This window comes from Dunckerocampus dactyliophorus, chromosome 11 (genome assembly GCF_027744805.1).
Source record: "Dunckerocampus dactyliophorus isolate RoL2022-P2 chromosome 11, RoL_Ddac_1.1, whole genome shotgun sequence".
NCBI lineage: Eukaryota > Metazoa > Chordata > Actinopteri > Syngnathiformes > Syngnathidae > Dunckerocampus > Dunckerocampus dactyliophorus.
Window position 1 is genome coordinate 9,378,448 of NC_072829.1, and position 19,427 is coordinate 9,397,874.

The 19,427-nt window shown below is 41.7% G+C and overlaps 1 protein-coding gene across 2 annotated transcripts in view; it reads right to left on the reverse strand.

The window, feature by feature from the left end:
* Nucleotides 1-15,347, reverse strand: part of glra4a (glycine receptor, alpha 4a) — a 56,832-nt gene extending 41,485 nt beyond the window's left edge. Inside the window, exon 1 of one of the 2 annotated variants that reach the window (XM_054792309.1) lies at nucleotides 14,996-15,347. In XM_054792309.1, coding sequence (XP_054648284.1) covers nucleotides 14,996-15,063 — 68 coding nt within the window. In that variant the 5' untranslated portion in view covers nucleotides 15,064-15,347. The remainder of the gene's footprint in view (nucleotides 1-14,995) is intronic. The other variant, XM_054792310.1, reaches the window with a different exon arrangement.
* Between the last annotated feature and the right edge of the window lie 4,080 nt (nucleotides 15,348-19,427).

Sequence of the window (19,427 nt, forward strand, 5' to 3'; positions counted from 1 at the left end):
GTTTCAGCTTGAGGTCACAAACAGATGGCCGGCCATTCTCCATCAGGATTTTTTGGTAGACAGCAGAATTCATTGGTTCCACTTATCACAGCAAGTCTTCTAGGTCCCGAAGAAGCAAAACAGCTCCAGACCATCACACTACCACCACCATATTTTCTTGTTGGTATGATGTTCTTTTTCTGAAATGTTACTTTTATGCCAGATGTAATGGGACACACACTTTCCAAAAAGAGTATTTTCCCAAAGGTCTTGGGGATCATCATTTTTGATGATCTGGCAAAATTGAGACAACGTTTTCAACTTGGAACTCTGCCATGCACGCTGTTTTTGCCCAGTGTCTTTCTTCGGATTAAGTTATGAACACTGACCTTAACTGAGGCAAGTGAGGCCTGCAGTTCTTTGGATGTTGTTGTGGGGTCTTTTGTGACCTCTTGGATGAATTGTCCCTGCGCTCCTGGGGTAATTTTGGTTTGCCCAGCCACTTGTGGGAAGGGGTTCACCATTGTTCCATGATTTCGCGATTTGTGGATAATGGCTCTCACTGTGGTTCGCTGGAGTCCCAAAGCTTTACAAATGGATTTATAACTTTTTCCACCTTTTTACACAGGGCCGTGTAGGTTTGGATTTTTTTTCCCTCCCTTAATAATAAAAAGTTTTTTTTTCAAAACTGTATTTTGTGTTCGGTTGTGTTGTCATTGACTAATATTTAAATTTGTTTGATAATCTGAAACATTTAAGTGTGACAAACACGCAAAAAATAAGAAATCAGAGGGCAAACCGTTTTTTCACACAACTGTATCAGGAATTTGAGGTTCTTCATCTTACCAAGACAACTGTGTGGCAGCAGTTTTTCTCTTCCAACATGACTGTGCCCCAGTGCATTAACAAGGTCCATACAAGCATGCGTGTTTGGTGTGCAAGAACTTGAAAACCCATGAAATGTCTTTCAGAATGTATTCCCAAAAGAGTGGAAGCCTTCCTGTTGGTGACACCACTACATTTGTCAATACAATGCATATTACAGTCAATTGGGGTGGCTTGATCCACATATTTGCATTGATCTTCAAAACAGCAATTAAACTCCTCATCTTAAGATGCTGGATGATGATCTCCAAGAAGAAGGATTTGCAAGATGAGCTATTTATTCCCGGTGACAGCAGACGTAGCAATTAGGAGTCAGGGAGTTGGCGTAGTGGTGTTCGGATCAGTTGTAATCATGCCGCGTTCAGGGTGCCCCCGGCGGATAAAAGCATTAAATCACCAAGAGAAGGTTATTGCTTTTCACACGAATACATTTCTGAAGTCACCAGACAGAAAAAAGGGCATTAAAAGGGGCCAGGATCAGTTAGGGCTGCTCTGGAAAAGCCGGGAGGTGGCAGTCAGAGTAAGAAACAAGCCACCGGGGCCATAAATCTGGCTTCTCTTGCGCCCTGCTTGATACTATCGCCCGAGCCCAGAAACATCACTTGTGCTGGCAGATGTCAAGCTCGCCAAAAGACTGCATCTTTCCAATATTATTAGCATGCCTGAGCAGACTTGCAATTTACTCAGGGTTAGCTCAGATTGATCGAAATCATTAAACCCCCGGGTATGTATTGAGATAGCTTAATAAACTTTGACAAGAGATGTTTCCGTCTTTTTTTATTGGCTCGAGCCTGAACTAATTAGGTTGTTCTTCAAAACAAAAAAGGTCCAAAATGAATACAGAAGAAAAATGAAACTGTTCAGAGATGTATGACTAACAGCAAGCCCAGTAAACACTGTTTCATCCACACAGAATTACCCTCTCTGCCACTGCTGGAAGTACTTAATCCTCCCTCTATTTCGTCCTCCATTCTTTTCTTTCACCTTAAATCTCTGTCATTTTCTATCACCTGTCGTTCCTCTTGACCGCTTGCAGACGTCTGAATGACTGCCAGCATCTCCCATTTGTCCAGGCAAATACATGCCACATTCTTTCCACTGCATGAAAAAGTACAAAATAACTTTCGCAAAACAAGAAGGGAGCCCATTATACCTGAGCAGACACAAGATGTTTGCTTTTCTGCCCATTTTGGGACATGTTGATACCAGACATGTTGATAAGTGTAGACGTGATGTACTTCAGTGGAATACCAAAAGGCTTTTTGAAATAAATCAAACCATCATTTTGGGTCATGTACAGATGCTGGTGATGGATGGTTTCCATCATTTGAAAAAATTGATTGTCCAATAACATGTTACATCACAGGGCCGCACGGTGGCATAGTGGTTAGCATGTTGGCCACACGGTCACAGTCAGGAGATCGGGAAGACCTGGGCATTTCTGTGTGGAGTTTGCATGTTCTCCCGTGCGTGTGTGGGTTTTCTCCGGGTACTCCGGTTTCCTCCCACATTGGCGACTCTAAATTGTCCATAGGTATGAATGTGAGTGTGAATAGTTGTTTGTCTATATGTGCCCTGCGATTGGCTGGCAACCAGTCCAGGGTGTACCCCGCCTGTCGCCCAAAGTCATCTGGGATAGGCTCCAGCATACGCCCGCGACGCTAATGAGGATAGGTGGCAAAGAAAATGGATGAATGGATGGATGGATGTTACATCACGCATTAACTTTCTATTGAAAGTTGAATCGCTTCATTTTTACAGAGAGCTGCAAAGAAGTGGGAAGAACTGCGGCAGACTGGGTGGTAGCGCCACAGAACAAACATGCACACAAAATGAATCACAGTTAAAGACTGCCTTCACGTAATGCAAAATGCTTTGCTATCTGATCTTTAATACTGTGCAGGGAACTCCACATTCACTCAGCAATTCATCTGACGCACTGCTTACATGCTTTGATGGGTGCTGCTGTTTTGGGTAGCAACACAGTTAATATCTGTTTTAATAATAGTGTATTTAAAAAAATGGAGGAAATTGCAATTTTCCGCTTATTTTGTCGATACGAATGTTACATCTTAAAAATTCTTCAACACTGACAAAATTTGAATTCATTTATACGCCCATGCCAAGTTTTGGTATAAAATACACAGGACTGCAAGAATCACTTTTCAATTCAATGTCGGTGTTGAATTTGGCTTGTTTTATAGACTTTTACATCTAGATGTTCACTGACTCGGATTACTGTCGATGAGGTGTACTAGTCACTGTGTAAAAATAGGGTTTGTGCTGTCAAAAGCAGCAGAGGTGTCAGTGTGCACAAGTAGTCATTGTCAGTGAAGATAAATGCACGAGGGTAAATTGCATTGTATTTCAAATCCTTTTCCCCCTAATGAGCCTATTGATCATGGAGGAGGTGGCAGCAGAAGCTAATAGGTCATTACATATAGCAGGAGCCGTGTGAGCAGAGGGGCTGCACACCTCATTCAGGCCAAAATAAGGAAACATTGCCATAAAACATGATGCACTTGTAAATAAAGCCGGCAAGTCAATTCTTGATGGCGTTGTGGCAGAAAGTTGACCCCTCCCCTGTGAAGAAGATGTAAAAGGGCTCACTCAGAGACATCAAGGTCCATTAGACATGCAGGAAAAATTGGAGCAATGTGTTCCAACATGTAGAAAGACCAATTTTCTGTACTATACATTATGCTAATAGCACTAAAAGTTAGCATGTTCACCCATGGATGTCTAATGGTCCTTCGGAACCGCCATTGCTGTCGACGATTTGCTTTCCTGATCACCAGCCTTGTTAATGAAAAGGCAATTAAGAGAATATGTTTCCTCTATGGGTAGAGTCCCGTCCCGTCTAATTAGATGGCAGCTTTGATCACTCACTGCCTAATCCGAGGTTCAGTGAGGCTTCTCAACGTGAGATGCTAACTGATGGAGTCGTGTAGGCAAAGGAAAACCAACTACACTCCACAAATCAGGGCATCCAATACTTGAAATGTCTGTTTACCACAGAACCTCCTCGTGATTAGTCTGCATATCCTGGTACGCTGGCACCTAGTTTTCAGATGCCCCCGTTTTCGTATGATTCTGTTTTTGATGAAAATGATTTCCAAAAATAAGTCTCAGTTTTCGTACACTGTCTCGGTTATTGTATGGTCAAACATTGCCCCTAACAAAATAGTCATTATTTTCATATCATTTATTAAACAGGAATCATTAAAAGCCACAGTTTTAAAATTAATGGAGGCTGTTTTGGTAAAAGGTTCTTGTTCTGCAGAACAAAAAATAAATATCACAACAAGAGACATACACAAGACAAGAGGGAAACATAATTCCTGTATCAGAGGACCTGGATCCAGGACCAGATCTGTTTGCCCATGTATCATTCCATGGAATCGAGTGGCCAGAAAAGGAATAGTTAACATTTTTGGTTGTCTGGAACAAATTACGGTAACTGGATTTACATTTTTTTTCTGTTTTTGTCTGATTCAGTTTTGGATGGGCCCTTTGGAATAGATTAATAACGAGGTACTACGGTAGTACCTATCAAGTCTGGTCCAACTATGGTGATGGTGGACTACGCCAGTGGACTACTTACACCATCCATCCAAAAGCTCCCACTAAGAGTCGGTGTTTCCATCAACACTTTATAGCCAAAGTTATTTGTGTGTGCGGCCTTGTGACTGCCTGTCAGAGAAAATCACATTTGAAATCAAACTGGACTTTTATCCTTTTTTTCTAGAGGTTTGTTGTGTCAGTAATCCATGGCTTCCTGCAACGACGCATGGTCTGACCATCAATCTGTATCAGCGTATCTGTGTGTCGACTACTGACTATTTTCTTTAATGAAAAGTTGTACTGGAATGTAAGACAGACAAGCTGTAAAGTAGTTTACACACGCCATATGTTTTCAAACAAACATATGGTTTTATGTTGCAGAAGAGAAATTGTCAGCTGCAGTCAATCATGACCAATTATAACAAGTCAATAGGGCTTGGCTTTGTCAAATTAGAATGGCATTGCGGAACTTATTAAAAGATTTAGGTGAGCGTATGTACTATATATTTTTAGAACCTGTATGTGTACCTATGTAAACTAGAGAGAGTCCAGAATGAGTTCTAACTTGTGCACCCATTTCTTGTTTTTTTTTTAAATCTTTGACAATGCACGTTGCATAATCATTCAACCCTAGAAAAAGAATGGTTCAAATAAATCATTAAGGGCCCAAATTGAATGACATTCACACCCACACGCCGTCTGACTAACTGTATGTGCAATACTCCACTGCGAAAACCCTTTTTAGTGCATTTGCCAGTTGGATCACATCAAGGTGGCACGACTTTCTCACCAAAACCAAGTAAGTCAGGAACTGTACTGAGATGATTGGTTTGTTCATACTTCACCAAATGGACAACACCTAAGGCAGAAAAACAACTGGAGTTCAATTAAAACCGACTACAGTGACGTTAGATACATTTCTGGCGTATGTGGAGTTGCTCATAAACTTGCCCAGAACAATTCAGTCTGAATAACAGCGCAAGAAAGCTTCTACCTAATTGGTTCAGAGTGGAAGCGTTATTTGGAAGCATGGCTGACTCTCGTGTGTTATTAGCTGATGGCTCCCTGAATTATTGCGAGGATATTATGCTTACTTATGACTTATCCTCATGAATATGACACAAAGTAGCTACATTTGCTTACTGGTTGCCTCAGAAGGTGCCCAAAAAAACGTCCTCAAACGTGTCCTGTAGCTGCTGTCAGCGTAATGAATGTGAATCTAAATACAGGATAGATGAAAATAGCACGGGTAATGTAAACCTACTAGACTTTGAGATCATAACCTGTACATATTAAGTAGCGAAGAAAAAAAAATCTAGTGCCAAGTGTTCTTCATTGCTACTGTACTTCTTCTTTACGACTGTCGCCTCCCCTTCCCTTTGCTGTTGATTATTCCCGTCCGTGACCTTCGGCGGGGCTCGTCGTCCCCTCCTTTCACTCCCTGCAGTGACATTCAAAGCGCTGCAATTGAGCGGTCAATCTGTCACGAAGCAATAAGCGGAGGCAAGGCAGAAGACGACTCTGCTTTGGTTAGATGGAGATCAAAAACTTTGTCTCGTGTTCCTACAGCTCTAACATATTATTTGCATATTACCTACATTTACTATGTACAAAAATAACAAGACAAATCTCTTAAAGGTCCCATATTTTAATATTTTCTACTATTTTAGTCTCAGAGCACAACAATATATTGGAAGTGTGTTGTGAAATGTAGCCCTGATGCTGGAATGAAGACAGTAGTAAGCCCTACTGGGACACAGCGTTTTGTGTGTCTGTAGCTTTAATGCTAATGAGCTGTGTTTGTCCATGCAAGTCTCTGAGTGTGTGTCTCCAAGAAGCACTATTGTGCATTTTATCCACTTTTTCCACATATACGGTAACACTGCACTAGTCCAATGTAATAGATACCGTATGTTACGTACAGGGCCGCACGGTGGTCTAGTGGTTAGCATGTTGGCCACACAGTCAGGAGATCTGGGTTCCTACTGTATCTCCGTTTTGCAGAATCCAAAAATATGCATGATGCATGTTGTTGTATGCAATATGAACGAATGGGAGTGTGAATGGTTGTTTGTCTACATGTGCCCTGCGATTGGCTGGCGACCAGTCCAGGGTGTACGCCGCCTCTCTCCCAAAGTCAGCTGAGATAGGCTCCAGCATGCCCCCGCTACCCTAGTGAGGACAAGCAGCATAGAAAATGAATGAATGAATGTTATATACAAAACGGAGTGGGACAGTGACACTAGCTTAGCGATGTGAGCTCCAGTGCTAGCATTACAGTCACATTTTAACAGCAACATCATGCTAAGGTAGCCTCTTCGTTGAAGAAAACAACATGATCAAACTTACAGGTCCAACGTCTGTCGCTGACTAACTGCCAGTTTTTAAAAAAGTGGTGGAAGTATACGTGGAAGGGGCTCATCCAGCTAGTGGTGGGTCGGACACAGTAACATGTCTATGAGGAAGGACGTTTTTCTGTCATTCTTTCCGCCGCAATTTGAAAAGACTGCTTGAGCACCTCTACTCTCTCTGGTGCACATAAAAAGGCTCTAGTGACACAAATCACTAGATCACTCTATCTCTCTTTTGCATCATAGGGGACCTTTTTAAAGGGCTGTGGACCTTCAAAATTTTCAATTAGAGCTAAACTTTCTAAAGGATTCTCGAAGTTGATACATCATCTGAACTAAAATGAGACAATATCATCATGTTCTAGTCCAGGTTAACTTTTTTCAACGGCTCTCTGTCATCGTTAGAAAGTCTGCTTTCATGTTACATTCTTGTGTTTTTTTGACATCTTGCAGGAGTATCACAGTGGCATATACCATCTTAATTGGAGCGGGTGTCAGCAGGGATCTGAGAATCATTTCCCCTCTAAAAAGCAGAAGCAAATCGTGCAAAAGCTGAAATGTCATCCAATAATAATTCAATACGAAGGAAAGTGACAGTACAGTATATAGTATTGGCTATTTTCACATCTAACCGCTGTTGATTTCTCACTGACTGCAGGCAAGGACACGCAGAGTAACCTCGCTCGTCTCCTCTTGACCTTTACGTCAACGCCATTCATGTCACTCTCCCTTGGTCATACCACTGATATACATCACATGACCACAGGGTGGATATCAGTGTTTGAAAAGACAGCATGTGGCCACCCACACTTACCATATTTGGACGAGAGGGTGGAACCTAGTGGAGCAATGCTACAGTGGTGGTAAAGTAAAAATCCAGCGGTAATTGAGGAATTCTGAAAAAACTACAACTTATTCATATGAAAATACAGTGAAGCAATTTCAGTAGAAATTGTGTGTGAATACTGAAGGTGAACTGAAATGCAGAATGAATGTTATGGCCTAGAAATACGTTCTGAGGGTCGAACCAACTCAGGATCAAACCACCAACTATCGGATTGGGAGACGACCACTCTACGACCCGAGCCATGCCACCGTGCAGAGAATAAGCAGAATGTTACATGTAATGTTGCATGTAAAATGAATTTCCACCAATAGGGGGCGACACTGACATTGCCCATTTACTTTCAATGGGAAAAATGTCACACAAAATATTGAATTATGGCAAATGCGGGAATTTTTTGAAAAGTCCTGAAAATTGTGCGATAGAATTCAAAGTACGATTAAAAACATTTGTGTGAGTGAGTACAAAGTGAGTACACAATTTGTTTTTAAGTGCTATTATTCAGCGTTTAATGTCTTTTTACACGCGAAAGACAGGTATAAAATGTTACATTTACTTAAGTTACTTGTACAATTAATAAAGGTTTTACAATGGTGACAGTTTCACCCTGGAACTGACTGTTTCTTTTTCCATGGCTTTTCCATAGGGAACATTCAACATTGTTTGGACTAATTAGTAGATTGGATGTGGTACAGAGTTCGAGAATGCATTATGTTCAAGGTGTTGGGACACCTGAAAGTACAGTAGACCTCCTTATTAGAAGAATTAAAGATTTGGCGTTCTCCCCACTGGTGGCCACTTTTCACACCTTCAGTCTGTGTTGATGTCTTATACAGTGAATGATGCAATCTGATATATGTTTACAACCTTTATACAGTCCATGACACTTTGTCATGTCCCGTGTCTGTCGTTCTGCTGCCGCCTGTCTGCTGTTTGTTTCAGTGCACGTATTCCTGAGGAGCCAGCCGATTGGACACACCTGTGTTCAATCACCGGGTCCTTTCTTAACTGCCACGAGACAGCAGACGAGTGCCAGTTATTCCTCCGTCAACTCATGCGCACCCACAGCCTTCCTGCTCTCCTAACCGGTCCCTCTTGTTGCCTGTGCTTTACCTACCTGTTATCCACGGTATTTATTGCTATCGCTTAGGTTAATTCTGCTTGATGTTTTTCAGCAGCTTCCTTATTTTTCCCGTGTGTTCCCCCCCCCCGCCTCTAGTTTTTCTCGGCAGTGTTTTCTGTTTGTATCTTTTTCTGGCTAGTCGCCCAGAGCCTTTTTGTTCCTGTTGTCTGTATTTCCTTGGTTGGCGTTTTGCCCTTTTTGTTATTAAACTTTTCCTATTTTTTACGCTTTGTGTTCGTCTACTGCATCTCGGGATCCAGAACCCGGCCAAGCCGGATCGTGACAACGTTTTTATACAGGTTTTCCCTCAGGATTTTTTGAAGCTGTGGAGGTGGGCTGCATGGGAAGGCGGACTGCCGCCGCTGTGTCTGCAATTGTTTTAAAATGGACCAATCGCAATTTTTTATGCTTATTTATTTATTAACTTATTTATTTAACTTTTTTCAATAACTAGCAGATCATGAACCGAGGACATTGCAAAACTGTTAATGGCAAAGTTGCTGAGAGCGCTGCCAACATTTAAATTGCACTTTATTTACAAAGCGCATCTTCACTCAGTGTACTCGTTTGTCATTAAACACAGGTTTGAATACAGTACATGTTTGAATAGACCACTAAGAGAATAGAATAGAATACTAAGAGGTGAAGCAAATATTCTTTGGTGAACCACTCAACATCAGCTGGCGAGCTAACAGTTGGAGACCCCTGTGATAGCGTCACTGTCTAAAGCTGTACACACTATGTGTTTCTGTTGCACAACTTCGACACACAACTAGTGTTTTGAAGACAAGAGAGCAAGACTGTTAAGTGACACTTTAAAAAAGTAAGTTGTGATGATGATCATACTGTAGATCGCCGGGGGGACAAAAACGAGCTAGCTACATACCGCCAGCCAGGGATGTAAATAAAAATGCCAGAAAGTGGAATGATACTGAAACGTGAGCGATCACACACGATGGCATACATAGACTTAGCATGTGACAAGTTGTCGTCAATTGACTACACATTTTACAGGCTATTGTTCTCCCGATAATAAGTGAAAGAGAAAGTCAACACTAAATGTGTCGTGTATCCGGTCACACGTGCGCAAGTGCCAGCAAGGCAGAGAGCCAATTCCGGTGCATGGTTATCAAAATAAAGCGCAGTGAAACATATTTCTAATCGTTTTCAAACTAATTGTGGTCTCACGATGTGTGTAAATCATAAGCTAAGGTATCTATATAGCATACTGTATATATCTATTCATACAATATATTACTTAAAATTGTTTTCAAGTTTAAAAAAAACAACACATTTTTAAGGTGTGGTAGCTTTAATTATTTAGTGGCACACCGCCACAATCAAGTACATGTACCAGAAACCCTGTTATATTTTGGATGTACCGTGTGTACAATTTCCTGTAAAATATCATTAATTGTAGAATCGATTATAGGGATGTCGAATGCCGATCAGTTGTATTTTTAAGATCGGGTATTATCGACTTCCGCCACAAGATCGGGCTGATCCGGCTGTCGTATCACGAACGTAACACTGAGCCACACTCCGACATGGTAGGTGCAGGAATGCGCCTCAAGGCTGTTTGACACTCGACTACAGCGCTAGTTCCCCCTCACTGTGCCCGGACTGCTGTGTCATTGCGCGGGGAGCTCGCACACAGTGGCGGAGATACGTGTTGGCCAATGGTGGCGGTGGCCATCCTTGGTCACTCTCCGGCCACCTCACTGGCCATTCAGGTAACAACTTATTGCCACCCCTATATGAGTAATGGTCTCATCTCGGCCACCCCAATGAAACATTTCTGGCTCCGCCACTGCTCGCATGGGAAGTGCTGCTCTAACCGCTGGTTGTTTACACTAGGGACCGTCAATAAATTACTATTGCGCAGAAGAGAGTTTGTTAAAAAATGTCATATATTTGAAATCACACCACAAATTGTCACCATGTCAAATAATTTGTCTTACCCTAAAAGTATTTTGCATGCCCATTTTTCCAATTTTATCCTTTAATGGATTGACTTTTTTTTATTGGATGTATCTTTTATTGGATCAGGGACCTGAGTCACAGAGGTTTGTTACAAAAGCCAAACAATATTGTTGGTCATGCTGCGTCACAAAAAAGTAAATTCAGCAATACTTTGGTTGCATTATTTTTAATCCTTTGAAGAGCTATTTTCATAACCATATTCAATTCCACTAAACGTAGCCAACTCTAACTTAACTTAAAAAGCCAATCAGAATTCACATATCTGCATATCAGTGCTGTCTGCTCCATATTGTTTCATCACTTGACTCATCACAGGAAACTGAATATGTTTGTGCTGAATTAATGTCATCATTTTGCCTACCGGTGATGTTTGTTGCCATTCTATTGGTCCTGTCTTTGACTGTCTCTGTAGAGAAATACATTTCTCTAATTTTCTGAATAATTTCCGATTTCTTTTTTTAATTTGGAGCATAGATGTTGTGATATTTTTATGAACGATTCTTTCATGTGTTCTCCATCTGTGCTTACTAGCAGATGTATTTGGGTTTGGAGCATTTATCCACTTCTTGAAAGTATGTTTGCTCTGCTCAAACTTAGTTCCGAAATCGCTGTCTCACGCTCATCTGCAGTTGGGGACTTTTCCGAAAAAGCTGTGTGATTGTTTTGAAAACGTCTTTAAATTTTACATTGTTTGTTGTTTGGGTAAGCCTGCGTCATTGGCAGTGAAGGCAAAGAAATATGTCCATTCAGAATTTAACTCTATTTTCTTCTGAGATTTTTCTTTTATTCATGGTTATGGGTATCTTACTGCGGGGGGTAGCACACTCAAAAGACCTCTTTCTCGTGTGTCACTGCACACAATGCCCCCCCCCCCCTTGTTCATCCATTCAACAATCACAACACAGTCTAGATGCATTCACAGACTTGCGGTGAGTCAGATATTTCAAACTGTTTTCGAAAATGCACACTTCCTCCACAAAATAAAATACCCATCTCGGCAAAGTGAGCCACAACAAGGAGGCTGAAGAGCCGCTTGCGGCTCCGGAGCCTGGGGTTGCTGACCCCTGGTCAGCTTTGATTAATTGAAATAACAAGCTTGACATTAATCGAGGGCCGCACGGTGGTCTAATGGTTAGCATGTTGGCCACACAGTCACAGTCTGGAGATCGGGAAGACCTGGGTTCGATTCTCCCTTCTGTGTGGAGTTTGCATGTTCTCCCCGTGCGTGCGTGGGTTTTCTCCGGGTACTCCGGTTTCCTTCCACATTGACAAAAACATGCATGCATGCTAGGTTAACTGGCGACTCTAAATTGTCCATAGGTATGAATGTGAGTGTGAATGGTTGTTTGTCTATATGTGCCCTGCGATTGGCTGGCGACCAGTCCAGGGTGTACCCCGCTTGTCGCCCGAAGTCCGTCAACACCCACGCCCTCTACAAGAAGGGCCAGAGTCGCCTCCACCTGCTGGGGAGACTGAGGTCCTTTGGTGTGTGCAGGACTCTTTTACTGACCTTTTATGACTCTGTGGTGGCCTCAGCCATCTTCTATGCTGTGGGCTGCTGGAGAGGGGGCAGCACGGACAGGGACAGGAGCAGGATCAATAGACTGATCAGGAGAGCGAGCTCTGTACTGGACGGTCCTCTGGACTCCGTGGAGGAAGTGGGGGAGAGAAGGATGTTGGCTAAGCTGACATCCATCATGGACAACACCTCTCACCAGCTACATGACACTGTTGTTTCCCTGGGCAGCTCCTTCAGCAGCAGACTGTTACACCCACGGTGTAAGAAGGAGAGGTTCCGCAGGTCCTTCATACCGACCGCTGTCAGGCTCTACAACACCTGCACCACCTGAACCATGTTGTAGTCACTATGCATTCTTTACACTGTACTCTTTACTTGCGTATCTTGCTTACTGCTGTAACAAGTGAATTTCCCCGCTGTGGGATAAATAAAGTACAAATACAAATACAAATACGAAGTCAGCTGGGATAGGCTCCAGCATGCCCCCGCGACCCTAATGAGGAGAAGTGGCATAGAAAATGGATGGATGGACCATAATCGACTAAGAAAATAATTGTTAGTTGCTGCCCTGGTTTGCTTTTGGAGAAGTAAGCAGAATGGCTACTTCACTGGACCCTAATAGCAAAAAAAAAAAATTCTTTACTTATGTGGACATGAAATGCAGTCTGGCGAAGTAATAACAAGCAAGTTAGTGGAAGTTATCACTTCTCTTTACTTTACTTTACGTCACTTGTGGGGGTCCTGGCCACATCAAGCGGTTACATTGTGAGTTTTAACACACAGTAATAGGAAGTTCATATCTTCATTCTAGATTCTCATTTCCTCGTCAGTCACCCTCCCGTCCAGAATTTATCAATCTATCAATTTTTAAAAATAATTTTCCTAATCTATGACACTTCCCTCATCGTCTCCTTCCTATCTGAACCCTTTCTGTGTCTCCGCCGCCTCTAGCTAAATGAATCACACTCTCCATTTCTTTGCTGCCATCTTTCCCATCCCATTCCAGTCTGGTTCCATCAGATCTTGCCCGTTTCTCCCTCCCTCGCATCCCCCTCGCTGGCTCGAGCATCTAATTTCTCCTAGGAGATGCTGTCAGTCGGCTGCTCTCGGGGGCTAAGTGGTGCCCCCACCATGCACCAACCACCCCCCGTTTCTCTCCTCGACCCCTGGGCCTGACTGCCGTTCCCGAGGCGGGATTATGTGGAGCTTATTTCCTTTTCCCGCTCTCACCTGAAGTTTGGCAGGGCATGAAATAAGAGTGCTTTAATGCAAATAAAAGTTTGGAGATGGGGTTTGGAAGCAAGGCGTGGGGTGTATTGCATGTACACCGTGGTGAATGAGTGCGGGGACAGCAGAGTTTTTTTGTGGGGTTTTGCTGCACAATTGGAGCATTTGTACACATGTTAATGTATAAAAACAGCTTTTTTTAAAGATTTTGGTTTCCAAACTTAGGCTCGGCATCAGTCAGGTGCCCAATTTCTTGGCATTTTTTCATTTTCGTTGCAGTTATTTCATATCTTCTATGTTCCTTATCATTAGTTTATAGGGGTGTGACGTTACTTGTATTAGTAAATGCATTTTTCAGTAAGGAACATACGGTGCAGGACAGACATGTCTTCCCACACGGTACAAGTTAAAGGGATAGTTTGGATTTTTTGAGTTCTATGACATCCCCATCAGCAGTGTAGTGCGTCAACAGTGACTTAACCCCCACTTGGTCCTGTGACCCCAGCTCTGGTCGGATTTCGGTGATGAGAAACGTTAGTTGCTGGGGCTACTTGAGTAAAGAGTTTGGCTTCTCAAAACAAAATGCATTCAAAAGAGTAAATATATTTGCATCACAAAAATGCCTACTCGAAAAAATTAGACCTCGCAAATCGCTCAGCTTTACTTTGTTTGACGTCGTATTAATGCGCGCTATCAGCTGTCCTTAAGGGACCAAGGTGGGGGTAAGTCACTCTTGATGGGCTACACTGCTGATGGGGATGTCATACAACTTCATGTCAAAAAATCTGCTCTATCCCTTTAAGTAAAGGACAGGAAGTGTTACTACCCAAACTCATTGTTCCACTCCGTAAACTAACTACACTGTTGGTGAGTCACCATTATTTGTCAAAATCACCATTTAGATGTCACAAAAACAGTGGCCAACGCCACTCAAATGACAGGTGTGGTATAAGATAAGAAACTGACATCGAGGTCTGGCATGTACATGACAGCATTTTTAGACATGTTGCAGTCATTTTTGTCCCTAGTTTTAATAGAATAAAACATTACCTCACTAATCCCCCACTCATTGAATCATCCCACCTTTTTCCTTGCAACGTTTAACTGAACTGCGCAAAGCATCTTGCAATGTCTCTTAAAAAAAACATCATTAAGGCACACTTTTCACACCAAAGCTTGTGAAACATTAAATATGCAGAGTTCACCTGCAGTCATACGCAACACACTCATTAAAACGCTCTGAATCATTCAACTTGAACCTGCGCTTTAAAAAATAAAAATGCAATGCAATGCAACAACAAGCATGAAACTCCACAGGTAGCTCGGACCTCCTTAAGTTGCCTTATAACTTATTTAAAACGGAATACAGCACGTCCACAGGGAACTAATGCGCTTGAAACAATGCATTATTTATAAACCACCCTCACAGATGCATATCTGCTTGTGATTGAAGTTAATTGGAGGTTGACAGAACATACAGACAATAAGAAAAGTAAAAGATCTGACTGGGGGCTCCTCACCTGATAAAGCCTCCTTGGAAAAAGCAGAAAGACAAGACGTAAAGAATCCGGATGACCTGTGGGAGCATCCTCCGACTCTGGTAATGTCTCCACGGTCGCGCCGAAGAACTTAAAAAGAAGTAATATAATATTAATAATACGACTTTAGTCAAATCAGCAAATCCACCGTGCACTGTGTGAGTGTAAGAGAATGTCAGCAGGCATCGTCTTTTTCTTTCTCTCACGCCTTCTCTGACTGAGCGCTCCTTTTGGGTTGGCTGAAAAACTTCTCCTCCTCCTCTCCTTCCTCCTCCTCCTCATCCTCCCACACGCTCCGGGGGGGCTGAGCGCAAGCAAGCCGGTCGATACGTGCTGCCAGGCGGATGTCTGTCAGGCAGTCGCTCGGTGAGCGGAAATAGTTTTTGGCCCTCGACTGATAAAAATCTCCCCCCCAAACGAGTGGCGGTTTAAAGCAACAGCAGGTTTTTGCATGGAAGGTGGTCTTGTGTGTAATTCAGCCTTAATTAGGAAGCGTGATGTGCGAATGGTGACATAAACAAAACAAATTCAATTTATAAAAAAAAAAACAAGGCAGAGCGGATGTTAATGTTATATTTGTGTTGTTTCTACAATTCTCGCTGCACTTCCTTGTTCTCGTGAAACGTCATCCGTGATGTCGTCAACGTCGGTACTCAAAACCGACATTCATTATATAACGCATTGTATAAGCATTCATTACACGATTAATGCTTTTAAATAGATGTTATTGTAAATTTCTGTACATATATTGTGACATATGTCATGTACTGTAATTTCAGTTGTGTTGAAGGACAGTTGTTTTTTGGTGAATGTAGTTATCTGCTGGAATAACAAAGAATGTTAATTGGTTCCACACTCGGCCGCCATACGTGAATTCCGAAGTAGGATTCAATATTAATAAATGGAATATTTTCGTAGCTGACTTTCTCAATACAATCTTTACCATTACACTCCTATTATTCTTTGTTTACATTACATTGCTCAACTGTAATGCTGGATCACTGCAATGACACGAGACAGCCATGACTTTAAAGGGATAGTTGAGATTTTTTTGACATGAAGTTGTATGACATCCCCATCAGCACTGTAGTCCAATAACAGGGACTTACCCCCCACTTGGTCTCCTAAGTCCAGTTCTGGTCAGATTTCTGTGATGAAGAACTTAGTTCCACTTAGTTGCTGGGGACAATTAAGAAAAACAATATGCATTCAAAAGATTAAATCATCACAAAAATGCCTTCTCAAAAAGTCAAACCTCACAAAACTCTTGGCGTTATAGCCGTCTCCCCGCCGTCTCCCCGCGCACTGTCGCCTGTGCGTTCATGTGAATGTGACGAAGACACTCGCATCTTCTTCCGCTGTGGAACACATACGTAAACAAGATGGCCGCGGTGCTCCGTCACGGAAGTGGATGCGAGCGTCTTTGTCACATACACATGAACGCACAGGCGACAGGAGTACGGCGGGAGACAAATACATAACGCCAAGCGTTTTGTGAGGTCTGATTTTGTTGAGAAGGCATTTTTGTGATGCCACTGTATTAATCTTTTAAACGCATATTCTTTTGAGACGCCAAAGTCTTTACTTAATTGTCCCCTGCAACTAAGTGGCACTGCGTTCTTCATCACGGAAATCTGACCAGAGCTGGACTTAGAAGACCAAGTGGGGGGGAAGTCGCTGTTGTTGGACTACAATGCTTATGGGGATGTCATACAACTTCATGTCAAAAAATCCGAACTATGCCTTTAACCATGAGCATGCAGTTTTGATATAATACTTCGTTTATTGGCTAAATCTTAAGCCGAAATGCTAGCATGTCTGAAATGTTATTGCTAGATACATAAGGGGATAAGATAAAGGCGTTTTTGAAGAAAATGTTAGTTCGCCCTCATTACCTACAGCCAGTAGGAACCAGCTGCAAAACATCTGCCCACTCATTTGACTCAAATAGAATCCTCCATCCTCTATAAATAATGACTGTCACTTACAATTAGACTTGCAATCACAAGACCGTTAGAGGTTCTATCGAATATCCGAAAACATTCTCCACGCAGGAACCTAGTGTGGTCCATCACATGATAAATAATGGCTTTGCAGATGAGATACATGCCGGCAGGCTTTCAGACATTCAGCAGGTCAGGTTATAGATCAACGTATGCACACTTTGAAAGCTTTTCTGTGTGTTGTGTATGAGCACAATGTGGGACATCACTCACAGAGTTCCACCGTCAAATTGCCTCCATGTCAGTCATCCGTCTTTTCCCAGGATGATTCCGTGGAGCGAGGATGGCAGATATGTCACTCTTTTCTATTCATGGGGCAAGACTCGGCAGATTAACCTTTAGCCCGCGCCATTTCTCAGTCTTCTTGTTCCTATCTTCAGTGAGACGCGCGTGTTAAAGATGTATCGCCTTGCTCTGCTTTGTTCAGGAAGGGAAATTGACAAATTAAGAAATTATATATATATATGTATATAAAACATGCAACATAGAAGCGTTTGTGTTTTATATTGAAATATTTTGCAAAGCATGTATCTCCAAATTTGGAGAGAGTTTTTTTTTTGTCAATTGTGGTGAAAAATGTTGGGAGCATTTTATTTTATTTTTTTATTAACAAGATCCTAATTTGGAGTCGTGTTGCAAGTTAGCTAACACAGCTACTCTGTGCTCTACAACAACAAATATGCTGCGTGGATGATATTAAAACTGAATTTTTTAATATAGCTTTTCAAAAAGTATACATTTCTGACATTTTTACAAGCTGGCTATAAAAATAAGGTGTGCACGGCAAGCTCATCAAACATTTTTCAGGGACACTTGCAGAATTGTATTTAAAAAATATATATCATAATTTGGAGTTTGTGTTTGGAGTTTGTCTGTGACAACAAATATTCAGTATGATTGATATAAAAACTTAATTTTAGTACTTTTTGAATATGCACACACTTTTTGATATAAACATTTTCAATGAAATTTTAGCAAGCTAATGATAGCTTAGTAAGATGCATCAAACACTTGCATTGACACTTGTTGCTGGGTTGAATTGTGCCAAATGGGTTTTCTGTTTTTTTAAATAATACTCCCACGTTGCTCGACGATGACAAATAGTCTGCATGTGAAGACTTAATATTGATACTTAAGAGTATATGTATACAATTTTATCGAAAGTTTAGCAGGCTGACAATGTAGACCGGCACATTTTCTCATCACATTTGCACGACCACTTGTTGCTGGGCAGAATTTTGGCCCAAAAGCCAAATTTCTTAACAATAAAAAAGCACCACCCATACTTATACATATTATTACTATTGTTGCGTCGGCAACTTAGGGCTATTTTTTTTGACGTGCGTTTAATGTTCATGCGTCCTGTTTGACCCTCGGCCCAAACTGTAGTTTGAACAAATATTGAGCAGAAATGGACAAAGAAAAGGGTATTTTGAATGGTAATTTTAGCTTCAAAGCCCTGACAGATGGCTCTCACAACAAGACCAAAGTTATTTGTATCTGCTGTCGCTGTGAGATGAGTTGTCACGGAGTACGTCGACTGCCAGAGAGAATTGAGAAGGGACTGAAGAACTGCAGATATTTTTTATTGTCATTTATACAGTGGTACCTTGGCATACAAGTGTCCCAACTAAATAGTGTTTTTTAGAAGCAAGTCGCCTCTTGGCTGCTAGTTAGTGTACCAGCAGGCACAGCCGAGGACAGCTATTTGGGGCTTGTGTCATTGTGACCATGATTGAAGACGAGAATGGATCTAAATAGCATTAGCGGCGATAGCATTAGCAGTGCGCAAGCTAGTCACCGGGAAAGATTGTCAACACATCAGCAGAACAAACCTACATTATAGCGATCTAATTTATCTTATTTATTATGTGTTGCGTAAAAGACAGGAACAACATCAAATTAAAAGCACTAAATGAATACAGAGCCACCATCCAGCAGTACTACCCTCAAGTTTGTTTTTGAGAGCGGTGCATCCCACAAATATGCACATTAGCACTCAATCAGGTCATCAAATCTAATATTTATGCTATCCCACATAGTATCAGCATTTGGGACCAAATATGAGGTGAAAAAAGGGGGAAAAGACAGTATACTTGTAGTAGTCTATCTGTGCAGGTTTTAAGGTTTCCTGTGGCCCGGCGGTTGGGGACCCCTACCTTACGGCATGCTTGGGGATATGATGTGCTCTTTTACACTTAAAATACTCTAAGAATGGCACTTTTATAGGCTTCTTTATTTTATAATGTAAGATTAAGATCTATATCAACAAATGTAACTGTTGAATCGTATCGATTATACACTGTATCAAATCGTGTTTTTGAAATATATCGTTTTTGAATCGGATCTTAACCTGTGTATCTTGATGCGTGTCGAATCGTTTACTACAAAGACAAAAATAAAATAAAAAT